General features: G+C 38.4%; 1 protein-coding gene across 1 annotated transcript in view; it reads right to left on the bottom strand.

Moving 5' to 3' along the window:
* Positions 1 to 2,071: 2,071 nt before the first annotated feature.
* LOC108368326 (uncharacterized) overlaps positions 2,072 to 19,940 on the bottom strand; it is a gene marked incomplete at its 3' end in the record, with an annotated part of 25,604 nt that continues 7,735 nt past the window's right edge. Inside the window, exon 2 of the mRNA XM_017623172.1 lies at positions 2,072 to 2,511. Within this exon, the coding sequence (XP_017478661.1) occupies positions 2,072 to 2,511 (440 nt within the window). The remainder of the gene's footprint in view (positions 2,512 to 19,940) is intronic.

Consider the following 19,940-nt stretch of genomic DNA (forward strand, 5'->3'; position numbering starts at 1 on the left):
TGATGATTTAACATGCATACAACTACACACATCTGTCCAATATTTGCATGCCAACAACGAGTTACAAACACAAAATAAATACAAATACAAAAAAAAACATTAAATGAATCAAGCAAAACTTTTTGCACAGTCGCGCATGCGCTGCAACGCTTGCTTCTGGCAGCAATAAAAGCAAGTTGGTACCCCTCTATTTAAGCCGCGCTGTTGCATGATGTTCATGCCGGTTGGTTTGCACATAATTTCCTTTTTTTTTAATATTCGTTTGTCTTAATTTTTGTTTTGATTGCAACTGCAACACTTCCCACAGGCATTTTGTAGTTTGCGGGTTCGGATTTCATCGTAGACAACATGCAATGGCAACCAGCAGAAAAAGCGGAATATGAAAAAGAATTCTTAATTGAGGGCAAAACCATAAAAAAGTGAAGTCCCAGCCAGATATGTACAACTTCTAATGACCAACGTACNTATTTGTAATTGTTTAGGTGTACATGGTTCAGTGAAGTTGACTGATCTCCCACACATTTTATATTGGTCATGCAGCTAACGCAGCGTTTTTCGTTTAGACAGTTCCACCACCTAAGTATGCTGCTTGCATACCAACCAGCGTCATGAGCGTTTCAGCCGGAAGGTGCTTTTGGACAGTTGTCCCCACAATTAAATAAAAGCTTGTAAAAAATAGCTCAGGTCAGCATAGCAAAAAAGCTGCATTCGCCTATTTATTATTGTTGTATGTTTGTTGAAGTGCAATTCCTCTTACAAATGCATATGTATGTATGTATTTACATACGGTACTTGGCAAAACATGCTTGCGGCAATTGAAGTGTTCACATAACGAATGCTGGTTTCACCTTCAGGGACCATCAACAGAACCGATAGCAAGCTGTGCTATTACATAAGTGAATGCACAAAAATTTTGGGTATGCAAATTATTTATTTAAAAGTTTTTTTCATTTTAAAGTTTTGAATGTACATATAATCGAATAGTAAAAATGAATACATATTTTGTTCTAGTGGCCTACTGGTAATCGAAACATCTACGAAATTTTTATATAAGAAAAGTAACTCTCTCTTAACTCAATATTTGTAATTTCTTGATTATGACATTATTGAAGTAAATGAGCGATACATATGTACTTTTGAAATTTACTTTCCTTTATTTATTTGTTAGCAGCAGGATACCGTTTTATTGTCTATAAGTTTACGCTTTCATATTCATTTTCGCTTAGATCGAAATCTTCCTCTGAGCTTTCATCACTTCCATACATTTTAAAATGGGTTTTCCATGTTGAGTTTGATTGTATTTGATTTTGTAAAAAGGCCAAATTTTGGTTCGAATTTTTGGTACTTCTTTCGATTTGCAACACAAAGAACATGCCACACACACATCTGCTTGTCAAATTATTGCGGTATGATCAGTGGCGAATTTACCGTAAAGGCAACATAGGCAGGTGCCTAGGGCGGCAAAATTTAGGGGCGGCAAAATTTTAGTTGAAAAAAATAATTTTTTTTTTAAGTTAGCTGCACTGAAAGTAGGATTTGTGTAGGTACATACATTTTAAGACATAAATTTGAGATTCAACTACGCAATCAGAAAACACGACAACACTGTTGGGTATTTTTGATATTATTTAAATGATAATATTTAAATTATTAATTTAGTATTTTTGAGATTATAACTTATCAAGTGAAAAAAACTTTGTTGATGATGGCTTTCTTTAAAAGTTGAAAACTCAAGGCAATTACCACCTTTTTATCTTTAGTTGTAATAAAAGTATAGTAAATAACATAAATTTGAATATTACTGTTTACTGCTAATCATTCCAAAACTGGTACTTTTACCTCAAAATATCTTTCTTATCGGAAAAAGGGCGGCAAATTCTGAATTGCCTAGGGGTGACAAATATTCAAATCCGCCACTGGGTGTGATTGAAAAAGAGAATGTAGTAGCAATGATGAAGTTATTTAATTGCAAATGGCAATTCAAGAAAGATACACCTAAGTAACCTTTTTTAAATGTTAAAAATATTGCATACAGCACAACTTAGTAGCTAAAAAAGAAGAGGGCACTCACCTCATCGTTTTCTTCCGAGTTTTTTTTAGCGGACGGCGATACCACCGCCGCCTTTGCTTCCTCCTCCGACACGAGACGATTAAATTTACGAGTAGCCTCTTTAACGCTTACATTATTGCCCGGAGGATCGACATCTGAGTCTATTGCTTCCTTGCTGCTGAGTGATGTTGCCGAGTCACTGTTTTCTTTATTTCCCCGATGCTCCTCCCTTGAAATGCCTTTTAAACGCTCTTCCACTTCCAACTCTTGTTTTTCTTCCGGATTTTTTTTTGCTTCCAACGCCCCTATTTCAGGCTTTGCGAAGACTGCCTGTGCGGCTTTACTGGTTTCTATTGTGGCTACTTCGACTATTTTATCTAAACCACAGTTCGCGTTGGGTGTTGGCGTAGTTACTTGTGGTGGTGGCACGTATGGTNGATTAGTATTGCCATAATGCAACCCTGCTGCGAGGTTGCAAAATGTAGACGCGTAAAAAACATACCTTTGAGTGTGACAAAATGTAGACGGCGTCGTTTTCCAATTTTGTATGGGAAACAACAACACCACAGATTTTACGGTTAGAAAACGTCTTAAAATGTAGACGTCAACATTTTCAGACACTATTTGGAACGAACTGTGAACACCCCAAGAGAGTGCGATGATGAAGAGAATGAAAAGAAGCAAACAAAATTCGAAAGGATTGACATTTGCTAGTCAGCGAGCCAGCGAGATGTGCGCTCATATGGTGGTGTGGATGTTCGATAAAGAAAATTAACTTGTTTGAAATAAGCAATAATTTTTGTTATGAGAAACTTCAGTATAAATATTTCCTTTAATATAAGTTAAAATGTACATGTAAAATATTTTTTCTACGTAGTTGAAATGGGGAAGAGGCTCTTAATTGGCATATATAACTTGTGCGTTAAGGGGCGCTTAAACGTTAATGCGTCCGTCCTCGTTTGCATGCGTTTTACAGATAAAATGTAAAATGTATAATTGTCAGGCTGTGTGGATCAAACCTGAAATAATTACCATCGGCCCTGTTACGGTTCAGACTCGACCCCAACATCCCCAATGAATGTCCAGCATGGGGGGACTCAATGCACTATGCCAACTACCTCTTCACATTCCAGCTCAATCCCACTCAACTAACCCGCCTCGCCCTTAGGTCCGACCCTGTTGAAACCGCCCGTTTCTTGGGCCTACCGTTAGTTGAGCTTGGCGACAATGATTGATGGATGAACCGAAATAGGCGGGGCTTTAATAGTGCCGCTAAAAATACATCAACAAGTCGAAGCGGATGGCCTTCAATGTTTAACCTAATCTCGGACGAGAAACCTAAATTCTAAGAATTACTACGTCGAATGTTTTAAGGATTAAAGGCCCAATGATTCACTTCGGTTATTGAATGCCATGCTGCGATCGGACGAGAGCTCCACAGCCTAGAGGTGACAAGTCAGATAGAATTATCAGGCGAAGGATAATTCTTGCCTTCTTGAAAATCCGGACCTTCTCGACGAACAAAAATTATGCTCTACAAATCTAATCATGCTCGTCCTTTTATAAGGCGCGGAAACATGGACGATGTCGAACAAAGATGATACAACTTTGGCGGCTATCGGGAGAACTGAAAGATCTAAGGTACTGTTGTATGACCAACGGATACTGAAGAAGGTGACGAACTGTACGAGCTCCTTAACGACTTGGACTCATTTAAGCGTATAGTAATACAAAAATTGCGCTGGCTTTGACATGTACACATGGATGATGATGCTCCACTGAAACGATGCTTTCCAAATTGACAGATAAGATCCTTCGACCAGAACGCGCGGCTACTTCATGAAGTCTCACATACGGACTTACATAAATTATTGAGGAAACCTTGGAGAATATAAAGTCAGGGATATTTCGTCCCTAACGATGATTGGCCGATAGTTTTCCAGCATTCTTCTTTTTCTTATTTGGCTGTTTAACCGTATGAGCGATTTTGGCCGAATTAAACAAAGCACGCTAGTCGCTCCTCTTCTGTACCAACTGACGCCAATTGGAAATGCCAAGTGAAGCCAATTCCTTCATCGTAGTGGATACGCTAGTAATTGCAAGCTCTTGTAAAAAATGGTTATTGAGCGGTTCATTCTGTAGCTCTATTATCTTCTCAACATCCGATTAAAGAAATCACATTAAAGGGAGTCGCCTGTCTGAACGCCGCTTGGTAGCAAACGGTTCGGAGAGGTCTTTCCAATTCTGAGGAGCGGTGGTATTGCCAACTCATTACGCTATCAGTTTCGAGGGGATGCCAAATTCAGACATCGTGGCCCATAGGCAACTCCTTTTAGTTCTGTCGAAAGCGGCCTTGAAGTCGGCAAAGAGGTGGTGAGTGTCGATTCTTTTCTAGCGAGTCTTTTCCCAGATTCGGCGTATTGTGAATACCTGGTCTATGGTGGATTTTCCAAATATAAAGTCACTCTGATAATGCCCAATCAGTTCGTTAACGGTGGGCTTCAGTCTTTCACACAATACTCTCGATAAGATCTTGTAACCTATGCTTAGAGGGCTGATCCCGCGGGTAGTTGGCGCATATGGTGGAATTTCCTTTCTTGTGGATTGGGCAGACCATACTTAAGTTTAAGTCGTCCTCGACGCCGTACTTGAATAGCTCGGCTGGCAGGCCATCAGCTCCAGCAACTTTGGTATTTTTCATCCGCATAATCGCAATTCATATCTCGTCTCGACATCGACTCCATCGTCATCGACTGCGGGCTCGGGTTCGTCTTCTCCTCTACATTCAGTGCTGTTGCCATTCAATATGGTGGAAGAGTCTTCGCTGCATAATTTAAGTACGTTCGAGATATCGGTCACTAGGTCGCCATTGTTTATCTTACAGGAGTTCGCCCTGGTCTTGAAACCTTCCATAAGTCGCCTAACCCTCTGGTAAAATTTTTGGGCCTATCTCCTGTCGGCCAGCATTTTAAGCTCTTTGCACTCACGTATTTCGGCATCTACCAGCTTAAGCTAATCAAAAACAAGGGGTGAAGCTGGTGAGGTCTACGCAAAGTTTTTTTGTCCCTTTTGCGCTTTGCTTCGGCGAAAATCGGTTGCAGCGGAAACGACTGATAGAAAGCCAATTTTCCAGCTCCGAAGGTATTTGATACGGTACCCGGAAAAGACGCATAGGGACTGGACGACTTGAATTGGTCTTTCTAAGCGGGGAATGATTTTTGTGCGAAGCTTCTTCATGGCAGAAATAGACTATTTTGCGAAATTATTTGCTGACCAGAGATCGAAATTGGGTCCTATCGAGTGTTAGTAAGCACCTCTAACCAATTCTCCGTAATTCGCCTATATGTATGTATGTATGTATTTGTTTGAAATATTTTACTAATTGACTAACATGGGCATCAACTGCCAATATAAGATCCCACAAAATCATAAAACCCCACCATAAAATGCAATGGTCCTTTGAATTGCACCTCACACCACCCTCTGCTGAAGGCCGAAGCTCCCAATTAAACCAGCAACGGCACACTGCAAACACACAACTGGGACACGTGCGCCCTAACAAGCAGCAAATTAAGGTGACATTCCATTGCAAAAAAAATATCAACAAATACTGAAAAAAACACTAAAAAAAATTCACTACAAATATTTGAAATTTTATGAAAAAATATGAAACATTTGCGAACAAGCGCAGGGGTGACACCCGATCATGAAGGAGCAGGCAAAAATTGGGTGGCACGAACGTGTGTATGTATGTACGGATCCCCCTTGGTTTAGTACTGTAGCGGTAATTAATAATTTCCTGCAATTTGAATGCCACCAAATCTACATACATATCTCCCCCCTCCATCTCCCTTCTCCCTGCCCATAGCTCAGTGCGCACTTGAAATTTCATTAACTTTAGGAAGGAGAGAAATGAATTCGTGGCAGGCAGAGATGGAGCTTCAATTAGAGTTGTTGTATGTATGCAGTTGCACTTGCAACGCCTCACTTGCCACACACAACGCTTGCTGCGGCCGCAAATTAATGCATTAAAATTAGATTTATACGCGCCGAGCTGAGTGCAGTAAAGCAGAAGTAAATGCGTGAATGCAAATTAATTTGACAGTGTAAGAAGTGATGGCGCTGCAGTTGAGGAGCCATGCGATGGAATTCTCCTAAGGAATTCATCAACCTGCTGAAGTCTTGCGGATTTGTAGTTGGTGGTCCCGCTGAAGGTTGGTTGGCTTGGCTTGGATGGCGGATGCGCTTCATTTGACATTTTGTCAGGTGACAAGTGCGAATGCGGAAAACACATACATACATACATACATACATACTTATTCCCCTGTCTAAGGACAATTGTGCACGGTGAATCTACTTACATACATACATATGTACACACATATTATTTGCCTACATTCATAGATATACATACATATCTACATTAGAGCGCATCACTCTCCATAAAAAAAAATCGGCACCGTTTTCCATCGAAATTATAAAATTTGTTATATTTTAAGATTTATGCCGAAATATTTGGGTTTTCAACATAGAACATAGAAGAGCTTAAGCTTGAAAGGTCTGCATTCCGATTTTTTTTTTCATTTTATCAACACAATCAAAAAACAATATTTTTGGAGGTATTTTAAAAAGGGTCCAGCTCACGTAAATCTTAATATTTAAGCGGAAAACTTTTTCGAAAGTCTTATATTATAATAAATTTTATGATTCCGGTGAAAAAACCACTACTTTTTTTGGTGATGCACCCTTATGTGTAAATTTACACAAATGAGTTATGTATGCAAAATAACAACAAAATTAAGCAGCGCTAAAGATTTTGTGGTGCGCTTCACACTAATGTTGGCCCCCTACCATGGGCGTAAGCAGAGCATAATTTAGAGGGTGAGGGGGGCTGAGATTTTTTTGTAATGTAAATTTTATTAGACATGTTAAAATATAGCTATTAAAAATTTACAATAATTTATCTCATTAATTTATATCCTATCAACCGACTTCAAAAAAAGGAGGAGGTTATCAATTCATCGGAATATTTTTTAATGTAGTTATTTTACCGCACAACTTTGGACCAAAATCGTAACTTTTTCATTATTTTTAAGCGACTTCAAAAAAAGGAGGAGGCTATCTATTCTTCGGCATATTTTTGTTTTTGTATGTTACCGCATAATCGATTTCGATAATTCTTTTTTAGAGGTGGACCCATCCTAATTTGGTTTAGATCCGATAGATAGATTTACATAAGAATTGAAGTCGGTTTTGTTTCAAAAGATTGTGGCGAGTTGAAAGACAGCTGCCAGAATTGCCCTGTAAATATGAAGATATGTTTCCCCTTTGTAAGTCTTTGAGCGAGGCTCTCTTGGCTTTATTGCCAACTAACTGGATTATGTCTTATGTAAACAATGCTTTATATTAAATATGAAAGTTTTGTTTAAATATAAGTTAGCACAATACTTTCACCAAATATACATACATGTACATATGTATGTATGTAAGGGTATTTCAGTTACTGACAGTATATTTTCCTTGCATAATTGCCAAATACAATAATTCATTTGCATAATCTGCCAACAGGGCGGCCAAATGCAACCAACCCTGGCTTGAGACATTAGGAGCAGCAGCGGTTGCAGACAGGCAACAACTATTGAACGCCACTTGCAATGCGAGAAATGCAAGTGATAGATGCTGAAATACATTTACAACATACCCATACATACATATGTATGCTGTATGCAATCTAAGCGCATCTTCGTAAATGTGGCAGATTCTGAAGCAGCATTTCCTGCACCAGCCTACAAGTGATTGTTGTCACAAGGCCGTCGAAGAAGTTTTGCTGCTGCTGCTACACACAAACATAACTGCAGTCAGTAAGACTTCAATTGCCGCAACTCTGGAGGATGATAAACGATGACATTGCAACAATCACTAAGACACAATTGCATGTGGCAAATTGAAAATGAAATTAACACTTTACAGCTACTTTGTTGCATGCCACCGAAACTGCCTCCATCATCTATCTATGGCTAGCACACATACTCGTACATACTACAAATTTCCATACCATCTGCGCTGTCTTATGCATTTCGTACGGATGTCGCATGTCCTTTGCAGCCAGACGACAAAGATAGGAATTCCAAATTAAATTCTGTGTGCGCTTGAATGTTAGTATGAATATGCAAGTTTTTGTGAGTGTATATATGTATATGTGCATCGAAGTGCATATTCATTTTGTGAAATTTGTAAATATTTGTCAAATGGAAATTGTCATTTGGTGCTTTTCTCAGCAAAATACACGTAAGAGGAAAATAAACTCAATGATGTCAGTGCATCTAATTGAAATGGTTCAATAAACAATATACTCGTACCTATTACTTTTAATAGAATTTACTAAAAACAAGTGCATATGCACTTACATACGTACATATACTATTTGAAATAATCCCTACAAAAAATTGTGTGACTACAATTGGGCATTAATAAGTCGCAACTAGTCTCATACGGGTATACTTGGAGATCAATTAGTCTCGATTCATCTCTAACGGATACAATGAACGATTAAATGATATGTGAGAGCTTAGTCAATGATTTTTCACGTGTGGCGTTGGCACGCTTACCAAAACTGAGAACCCGGGTTGGAGTCGCAGCTGGCGGGAATTTTTATTTTTATTTTTATTTTTTTGAGTGACTAGTCGCTTTTTATACCCATTCGGGTAGAAAGGACATCCTCGAACAAAAGCGAACAGTTCATTCCATATAAACAGATCAAAAGTAGTATTAGTGGCATGTTCCCTTGCGATTGCTCCCGGAGTCATCCCGAATTAGTCGCATTTTTTGCAGGGAAATCTTTGCTTGATGCAGTGCAAGTGTCGAATGACAGCTGTTTTGCATACAGCCAGTGTGTGGGCATCTACTGTATGCAAATTTATAATATTTATTAAGAGTTACTTACAGGGCAATTCTGACTAAGATAGTTGCAAGTCTTTTGAAGGACAGTAGCCAAGATAGGTTGAACGATTTTTTTATTCTGGCAGAAAAGTCTTACAAAAAGAAACACGCTTGTCAACTTTCATGGTGAAAAGCTCTTTTGATAGAAATCAATCTGGCAGGGTAATTTTTTCCGTTTTTTATTTAATTGCTTTTTTAATTTTAAGATTTTAATATATTTTAGAAACTTATTTTATGTATTTTTTAAATTATTATTTTGTTTCTAATTTTAAGATGTAGCTACAAATGTATATATTTTTTAATATCAATAAATTTTTAGAAACCCATTATATGTCTTTTATTTAACCTTTTCCTTAACTCCTTAACTTAATTAAAAAAATTTATATTTATTTTTTTTTATAAAAAAAAAAAATATTAATTTCCTTTAACTTTTATTTATTTTATATTTTTAAACTCTGCTTCTTTTTCCTTTTCCAGTTTATTGTTTTTTTTTTTAATTTTTAGATTTTATTGTTTCAAAAGAATTTTTTAATTAAATAAAAAAAACTATTTATCTTTTTTCTAATTAAATTTTATTATTTATTTTCTTCTAATTTATAGTATTTATTATAAAAAAAATATATATTTTTATTTCGCTTAGTTTTTAGAAATCTTATTGTTAAAAGGCAAGCAGAATAATGCTAAGATTTCCTCGTTAGCAGATCTTTCAAGCGAGTTTTCAAGATAGTTGCCAGAATTGACAACTTTCTTACGAAAGACTTTTTCTGACTGACTAGTTTTCCATGAACGATTTTTTTACAAACGGAATTGGAAAAACCAGGATCAACTTTCCAAGCGCTCAGCCACAATTGCCCCCCGTACCTATAGAAATAATAAGAGGGATACCGTCAGCCGGTTTGCGTTGGTACTCATTAAAGCTCTGCACATTTTTTACATTTCAGACAGCTATACTATTCTCATCCTCTAAGCAAAATTTACCTCAATGATATCTATAATGACCCCAAATCGTCCACATGGATTGTCCCGCAATTAGTCCAATCAGGGCATATAACTCCCTCCTGCTGTCACCAAGAGAAATAAATTTGCAGCTATCCTGTCTAGACTTCTAGGAAACACTGGATTGTTTTGTAGTTGTCAGTATTGCACTACTGGTTCTCAGCAGTCCTATTCATAAGTTTCCAGAAATACCTCCCAATTATTGCTATTTTTTACCTTATATTTGGCTCCGGTTTGATTGGACGTTCCAAAGAATCACAGCTCATCAATTCATCAGCCCTTTCCTTACCTTGAAGAGCACAGTTTCCCCAGGTACCCACACAAGTACGGGTGTTTTTCTAGGGTTTTACAGAGACTTGGCTATCACTGCGGACAGTGCATAATTTGGTTTTCGCGCTTACTCTCGGCAAGTAACCAGTCTGCTATCTTAGGTATAGTAACTACCTGAAATGCTCGATTAACCTTTAGCTCGATGCAAGGTTTTCACGTCAACGTCCTATCTAGATTTACCCCCGGACTATTTACTTACACGGAAAGCCATAGTGAGATTTTCCAAGTTCCATTTCTAGCAACCAGGGATATTCACCGCGGCTAGCAAGTTGAGAGTTTCCTTTCAGCTGTTCATGAGGATTCTAACAGATAGTTTGAGGACACCTGATTCATTAGGAATCTGTGCATATTTGACAACTTCAATTTTACAACGAGTGGATAGAGTGAGATCTAGAACCTGTTCCCTTGTATTGTTCCTGAATGCAGGGGAGTCACCAATGTATACCTTTTAAAGCAGATAGTAGGTATTCACTTCTATCAAACTTCAACCCATCCGTGTATAAATAAGTCCACCCGTGTTTCCTTCCAACCAACTGCCCTCGCTCACTCATCCCTAAAGGATCTTTGAGGGGGGGAAAGGAATCGGTGCCTAGCCACGCAGTGGTTCTTCTTATCTAGGATTAAGTCGATTTTTATTTCAAAAGTATTTTGGCATTTTTAAAGTTTTCGGTGATCGCTTCAACAATTTCAGTTTCATTAATTTCTCGATTATAAACAGAAAGTCGCATTGCAGAACTCATCGCGTTTATACAAAAAAAAAAGAAAAAAAAATCCTTCGATTTCGGTGCAGCCAAAAAATTGCGGCAATGCAATTCGATTGAGCAGTCGATGCAATCAAATTCCACAATAACTACTCATGCACCACCGACAATCCGACCATTGCCCCAAATGGCATTCCTTTCGATCTGCATTACCTCACCAATAACCTAAAGGCAAAACATTTAATTTTTTTTTGCTATTGTTTTTGCTTCTTGGCGCGACAAACACGACAATTCTGGCGCCTGATAGTGAAAACAAATCAAATTAAGCGCAAAAATTGCTCGAAAATAATTTAAGACACTCCAATAAAAGTGGCTAACAAAAAATGTCACAGCAGCACTCACACATGGGTACATATGTATGTAGATACGTAAGTGCTATGTATATGAAAATAGAACAAAAATAAATTGTCACCAACAACACGAACTTGAAAGTGTAAAGAAATAAAAAGTGGAATACTATAACCATTCGCTGCAAAGTCATATCACTGACGTTCGTGTGAGACGCTGAGACACTGAAGCTGAGGCTGGTTAGCGTTGTGCAGGCCTGATGGTTGGCTCACTGGCTGGCGGTTTGGCTGGACATTACAAGCGCCTTCGCCCCAAAAAAGGTGCAACACCAATGCGACCACTGCAGAGCCGCTCCCGACCGACCAGCAAAGCGATGCACGAGATTCATGGCGCGAAATCGCAATAGTGCAAGTCGCGCCTGCCTGCGGTCACAGCCAAATAGCTACGGAGCAAGCTATATACATCCACATGTATGTATGTATGTATGTGGGTATTCATGGTGCAGCCAACATAGCCAATTGCTGCCACCAGCCACACTGGGCAATCGCATTCGGCAATCCTAACTGCAGCAGTTGCAGCAGCATTCGCGAGTCATGAATTGCATTTGCCACCACCACAAACAAATATACAAAGCAAATAAAACGCAAACGAAATAAACATAACAGCAAAATACAGAAATCTCGAAAGCAAAAAATTACCAACGAAAAAAAAAAAAAATCCGCCGTACAACATCTTTGGCTGCGAATGCAGTTGAAGAACTGGATTTTGCTGCTGCTGCTGTTTTTTTGTCTTTGTTGGCTGCGCCTAGTTAGCATGGTTTTTATTTTGTGCTATTGTTGTTATTTTTATTGTAGAAATCTCATTGTTTTTGTTGCTCTGCGCGGCGCGCATAATTGGCAATTGGACTTTTGGCCATACTATACGTATTACGTACCTACGTAGCTTTATGACGCTGCCAGTGCAAGCAGCGGTTAAGCTAAACTAAAAACTTCGAATGTTGCACGAATGCAAGATCTCTCAATGCGCTTCTTTTTTTTTCTTCAAGTGCGAGTGAAGTTCCTTTCCATTTTTTTCTGCTAGTTTTTTTCCATTCCACTGCACTTTTTTCATGCGATGTTTGTCGTTTCTGTTTTGCGCTTTTCTTTTTCAAGTATTTAGTTCTTTTAGTATCTCCTCTGACTGATCTGACGGTATGTCGGGAGCGTCTCCTTTTGCTTTCCCCGTCATTGTTGGAGATCTTTTTTCTTTTCCTTTGTTTTTGTTTTTTTTTTTTTTGTTACGGCAAATAGCATTTGCAACAAGGTGTTGTGGCGCCTGCATTTAACTGCCGCAAATAAATTGGAATGAAATGATTGGACAAACGAACAGATCCACCGAGGGCAGTCAGCCGCAAGTTAGGCGATGAAAGAGGCAGATGGAAATGTTATGAGAAGAAATGGAATCATTCAACTGGATTAGAGTTGATGCAAGACGGACATTGGCTTGATGGCGAGAACTTAAGAAATTTCATAAAAAAAATTTACATTATAAGAAATGGTTTCTATTTTGTTTATTTACATAAAGAAATCGATAAAAAAATAAATTTTCTAACTATCCGCTGTAAGTAGCTTTATGAACGAAGTATCAGTAAAAGCACTGACTAATTCTTGGATCTCCGCGTACATATGTACTTATTCATTATTTAGTCCACCAAACATGAATTTGTGCCTTAATAGTCCAAAATAGTCCATCTGATTTAAATCCATGCAAGGTAATTACAGGTAATACGTAAGAGCAGAGACTTAGGAAAACAACAATTTTTGTAGTCCAGCTGCAGCATCTCTATGCCCCGCACTCATTGCTAAGTCAAATATTCATCCATTTACCCAATTCGATGGCAAAAGGCAGATGAGCTATGACCGGTTGCTGACCAAGGAACATCATGTCTGCATCTTTTTTAACATTTTTATCTCATTGGCAAAAATTCACCTGTGTTCAGAAAGACCAAAGAAAAGTTCGTTATGTAAATCCAGCTAATTAGCGAAGTCTGATCTGAGTAACTAATTTGGAAGTAGCTATAGGCCTATGTAGCTAGTGCCCTAGGTTCAGCTTGGCTGATTCGCAAACCCCAACCCAGCTATGAAGCACTCATCTAATTATCTTTCAGTGGTCTTAAGGCGCCGTTAAATATACTACGCAACGGTAGGGGAATACCGGTACAATACAGGGAAATGGCGTTTGGAATGTTGGCAATGTCTGTTTGATCCTTTGCCAGTTTTAAGTTACTTAGACTGGCTGGCGGTGTTGAGCTGCTGTTGGCCGCCTTGGAAGAGGATTTCATAGCTTCGTTTTCACTTGGATAAATACTCAAATTATGGTTGCCAAAATGAACAAAGCCTAAAATAAAATAAGATTGGGCGAATCTAATTCTAATTTAGTCTTGAAATAGCGCAACGCTCATGCTGAAGGTCATACGGCTTCGTGCGGTGGGGTGTAGTATGTCACAGGAGCTATCTTCAGGGCGGCGTGGTTTTTATATTGCTCTGGTGCTTGGTAATAAATATCTCTGCAAGACTAATGCAGAGCATATGGCCTGCTTCATTAATAATCAATAATAATAAATCATTATACATAGACCATTATTATAGTTCATTGGAGGCAATCGCAAAGAACACTGAATACGTATTTTGGTTACCTTAGCGCGGTGAGACTGAGCTATCCGCTAACCCTAACGAAACTAATACTGTGTTATTTACTATCAGAGGAAGGCGGGGGCGGAGCGTTTCGTCCGCATTGAAGTAAGATATCATGAAAGTCTTACAATGAAAAAAATACCTGCAAAGTAGAGCTCTCGTTAGTCGATTCGCAAAAGTTGTTTCAAAAAATTGTCGACTTCACTTAATCGACTAATCGCTTACCATCGAATTTTTAAACTCACCGATCGTAGAGAATTAGTCTGGTTAACACAAATCGGAGTTCGAAGCTCCCGTTAAGTACTGCGACTGCTTTATCGATCACATGTTATATGCATGATGCCGAAAACGTCCATAACGGTGTTTAACTTGGAGTTAGGGATAACCAGACATTGAACAAACGGCCGTAAGTATTTTTTTACAAGCTTTTATCTAACTTGCTCTATATGTATGTATGTACGTAAGTATGTTTGTTTGGGGAAAATTTTGCAATCAATTTACTTGCCGATGACCTAGAGACTTGAAACTTCACAGTTGGCTCAGAACCCGATGACAATGCAATACGAAAGATTAATCCGATAGGTGGCGCAGGAGTCGCGATATTTAAAGAACCCGTATTTATGAGCCGAACCTGGTGCATATTTAGAACGTGTATTGCATGAAAAGGAATAAATCTACAAAAAAAAATCCGATAGGTGGCGCAGTAGTCGAAATTATTTGGTATACCCTTATTTATGGTCCGATTTCGTTCATATTTAGAAAGCTTCTAAAAATAAATTTTATTTTTTGCTACTAACTTATTTCATTCAATAAATATTTCTTTTTTGTATTTGATTACGTATGCTTATATCGCTAGCTTAGTGCGAAAAGTTGCTAAGTCCCAATTTAAAAATTTTAAAGGAGAGGAAAAAAACTTTTTAAGAATAAAACAAAATTAACCCAGCAGCGCTATTGAAATTCTGCTCACAAAGAAATTTGGCCTTATTAAAGAAAACAAAAAAATTCTTTTCAATTTGAATATTCATAATTGAAAAATGTAGGTACAACACATTTCCATATGCATATATATGTGAATATACTTTTATACAAAATCCAAACTAATCCCCGACAAGGCAGGCAGCAAAATGCAACAACGTACCTAAGTAGATATTTAATGCGTAAAGTTGGCAAAAAGTGTTTGCAAAGTAATTGTGAAAATCTCTTAAACCCAGACCAAAAACAGAGCAAAAATATGTACATATGTCGCATAAATGCACGTACTTAAGGATCACTACAGAGAGCAAGGAACAGAACTGCCTATCACAGAATTGAAGCTGTAAATTTTGAGTTGCGCGGCGCCTTGGAAATAAAAAGAACCAAAAACGTATTGGCCACATAACGGCTCAGTGGAGAATATGTCAATCAAAAATGCAAATGTCAAACGGAAGTGACATAATCCCACTTGGGAGCTGACAAGTAGCACACAAACAAATTAACGCTTCCGAACGATGAGCAGCGGGCTGCTGTATGTGTGTGTGTGCCTGGCTGTGTGTGTGTGTGAGTGTGTGTAATGGAAGCCAATGTGATTACCGGGCAGCTGTAAATCCCGCTGTGCATTAAAGTGCTCAAGTCAAAAGGGCGCACCGAAGCAGCTGATGGAGATTCGAAACCTTGAACTCGACTATTACACATATCTACACACAACAGCGCGCAGGACGCAAAGATGCTTGTTAGCGCAGAGCCTGGCATACCATAAAGGCGCGCACACTTGTGTCGTTCGGTAACCCTCGTTGTATGTAGATATTGGGCTTAGTTTATTTGCTTAGAGGAGAGGGTGAACGATGCGCTATTAGCTCGACGCCCAAGGGTCGCAAGAGGGTGCGGGTGTGCTAAGCGTAGTTACGCGGCATAAATGGTAAATTGCATTAAACAGCTTTGCTGTCCTCAACATTTATATCTTATTTACTCTTATCACAAACTCTCAACTACTACTCACATTCTTTGTGTGTGTGTGTGTGTTTGGTTGTTAGTGCGCGCTGCTCATTTCCGTAATGCGTTGTTAATGATGTTGTGTGGATTTATGTACATACATATTTATTTGTTGTTCTTGTTGTTTTAGTATTAGCGATAACAGCGATTCTTGGTAAACAAGCGCGAGCTCAATTCTACTTACATACTTAAATACTTATGAATGGCGGCTATGTGAGGGTGCGTGTGTGTGTTTATGCAATGCAGCATGTTTGTATTGCCGGTGTTAGGGATTAATGGTCAAGGCACAAATTGAGTGTGGAAAATGAAACACCTGATGTGCGACGACGACCCAGCCGCACGCAGATTTACTTGCGTACGAATTTATTCATGATGGTTCAAGGGGATTATACATAAATACATACATAATTTATTTGCATTGCAATTGTCGTAGTATGTCTTCAAGTATTTAGCAGTACAAGTGCGCATTGTAGGTTTGCTAATACATATTTGATTCGCACTCAAGGTGGAGAACTCAAATTTTTTATACATAGGTATTGAGTATGCAACAACTGTTAAATTGTACACGAAATTTAGATTTTAGGTTTGAGGAGAATGTTGGTTTAAATTTTTTTTTTTTTTTTTTGTTTTTGTACAAGGATGCATCACTATTGGTCACGCCTATCAAGCAAAAGCATCTCTAGTCCTATTAACTGCCAACTTCAATGCAATAGCCAATGCTTTCCAGTCTGAAAAAAATGTTTGAAAGAAAATTTGTTTGAATGCTGGGTATTGTAAAATTTAACGACCTTTGTCGTAATTTTCGGCTAAAAAAGTGGTGCGTAGGCCATTTTGGGAGCGAAAAAAAAATCAAATTTCATAAAATTTAGGCGATAAATAAATGCGGCAATGCATATTCCATACAAACGATTTTGGCGCATGGTTACCTAACGCAGAAATCCGCAGGTGATCCCTGATTTCCGCTCATTCAAGGTCCTCCAAGTTGTCGAAGAATTGTCTACCCAGAGTGGAGGCTTTCGTCGGGATAGAGCTCGGTCATGGCGCAACAGGTGCAGCATCATTACCTCCTCCACTTCATCTTGACAATTTCTACAGAAGTCATGTAAGCTTACGTCTAGTCAATAGGCATGCTTGCCACTTAGGCAGTGTCCTGTTATAAACTGACAAGTGGTTTCATCATGCAATCGTCGTTCACTATTTTAGTAAGCCCCTCGGAAATAAGGAATTTGACTCAGCCAAATCGTTAGAGATGTGAGGTATTTCATGCCTAAAATGGAGTTTGTTGACTGCTTCGTGAAGGCTTTTATTGCCCCTGGCTGTCAACGAAAATTTACCCTTCAGTTTGGAATATCATTTCGCACCTAAACAATTTTGTGGCCCTGTCGATTGCTTTCAGTTCCCCCTGAAAAACGCTACAGTGGTCTGGATGACGAAAGCTAAGGGAGATTCCCAGGTGTTCGTAGTATAGACCTTAACCAACCCCACCCTCGTGCTTTGAGCCATCTGTGTATACATGGATGGAAACGCCACCCCTTACAGCGTCTTGTTTCCACTCCTGCCTTGAGGGTAGGAGAGTCGTAAACGCTGTAGTTGGAGCAGGCTTCGGAAGGGCAACGCTTGCCCCTGTTTGGCCTGTAGGTCCACCGGAAGATACAGAGCCTTAGATGCTGTTGTTCTCATCACACCATTTGTCAGAGTGCTTGCGTTCACTTTGGATTTTATACGTGTTTTTAGAGTTTATATACCTCCTTCTCAAGAGTAGCCCAACATACAACTATACCGCGGTAGAGAATTGGTCGGATTACCACTGTTTGGTATAGCCAGTGTATTATTTTGGGTTTCATCCCCCATATTTTACCTATTGACCTGCTACAGTATTATAATGCTACTGTTGTTTTGCGCACCCTTTCTGCAATGTTAGATCCCCAGTTTAGTTTCCTATCTAGTATAAGACCTGGGTATTTGGTATCTTTCTATATTACAAGGGTCCTCCCTTCTAGAGGTATATGATCGATATGGGGTATCTTGAGCTTCCCAGTGAAGAGCACTAGGCTCGTCTCTTCACGATTCACTCTCAGTCCCAGTCTCTTACACCATAGAATTGCTTGTTTAGGGACCTTTGAATTAGGCCGGACAATGTTGAGAGCTGTTCCTGCTAGATAGCTCTTCTAATATCATCCCGCCAGTATATTCAAGTTCTTGACGGAGGCTGTCTACTGCCGTATTCCACAGAAGCGGTGAAATTGATCCCCCTGGGGTGTACCCTTGACCTAGAAAATATCAACCGATTAAAACAATTTTTTGGGATATTCTATTAACTTCCAAAGGCCCCCGCTAATGCCCCGCTATTAGAGTTTCGGAATGGTTCATGGTCTATTTTTTTTAAACTTATTGCAGGATTTGGGGTTTTTCTTCCAAAAATCTATCTAAATGCATTTATTTTTGACAATTTCTTTCGTTTATCTCAAGCCTAGCACTTTTATTTTGAAGTTTTGTTCATCAAGTTCACACTGCTAGAGCGTCCTTTCATACAAGATTGCCGTTAAACTTTTATTTCATAAAATAAATTTAAAGTTATTTTTCACTTTTTTGAAGAGACCTAAAAGCCAAGCTACTAGATATGCTATAAAAGAAATATCCCTGCGATGAGAGTCTGGATGAATGTAAATTTTACGACTTCACTACTTTGGTGTTTGGTGGTGAATTTTTACGTGCACTTCAATGGAACTTTATATACTGCAACGCTTCATTTCTTTTTACTAAAGTATTTAAGCTACATACGTTCACATACCAAAAAGGTGAGCAATAAATTGTTTGATGTGCTGGGGCCACATGGGTTGTGACGGTAGTGTGATGTATGGCTTCTAACAAAATGGGGTGGCGCTCATGCGGCTACATTTATTTATGTACATTAGGGTGGTAAAAAAAAAAGTAAAGACGGAATGTAAACCCCTATTTTTTATTTTGTAACCAAAAAATATTTAGAGAATGCTCAAAGCGCTCAAAGTTTTCTATGTATTTTATATGTGAAAAAACAACTTTTCGTGGAAAACTCTGACCCTCTTCAGGAGACTTCCAATAATAATATCCAATTGTTTCTTTTACCATTTTTTAATACTAAAAATTTTTTATTGGTTCTCCCATTGCATTTTTTGAGGGTTTTGGCGGACATAGAAAATATAGTTACCGTGAAAAATGTTAAAAATGGTGAAATAAAAAATTGGGTATTTTTACTAGGAATCTCTTCCAATCGAAAAATATTGATAATCATGAATTCTATACCATTTCTACGAATTTTTTTTTTCATATAAAATACACAGAAAACTTTGAGCGCTTTGAGCACTCTCTAAATATTTTTTGGTAAAAAAAAAATCCGACTTTACTTTTTTTTTGGACCACCCTACTGCACATCTGTGAAACGTAAGTTCCACTTTTTGCTTTGGTTTCCTAGCAGTGCCATTTGTAAAGTCACACATACATACATATGCACATAAATTTTACGGCTGCATAATAAAAACGAATTAACCTATAAAAATTTTGTAAAAGTGTGACGCAAAAATGTGAATCCATATAAGCGGCTAGTGGCAGGTACTAACTGCATACTTGCATACAAACATATAAATTGCTGAGTGAAAACCACAAAATAAGCGAGGTAGTTTGGCGGCGCTAAAATACTCGCCTTAACGACATAAGTGCCGCCCTTTTCGCATTTACTCCAAATGAAAAAAAAAAAAAATCTAAATGGGAATATGTTTTGGCGAGGTCAAATGGTATTTGCGAAAATCACAACAAAAAAAAAAGCAGCTGAGTGTCTGAAGGAGTGTTGAGAGTTATGGTTGCCACATTTCCTTCGCGCAGCGTTTTGTCACTGTGACGGGCGAAAAAAGAGGCGAGAAAAAGTAAACTCATTGCTTGTTGTACAAAAAAAAAAAAAAA

The sequence above is a fragment of the Rhagoletis zephyria genome, unplaced genomic scaffold (genome assembly GCF_001687245.7).
Source record: "Rhagoletis zephyria isolate East Lansing unplaced genomic scaffold, Rhagoletis_zephyria_1.1 Rzeph_scaffold_03071, whole genome shotgun sequence".
NCBI classification, from domain to species: Eukaryota; Metazoa; Arthropoda; class Insecta; order Diptera; family Tephritidae; genus Rhagoletis; species Rhagoletis zephyria.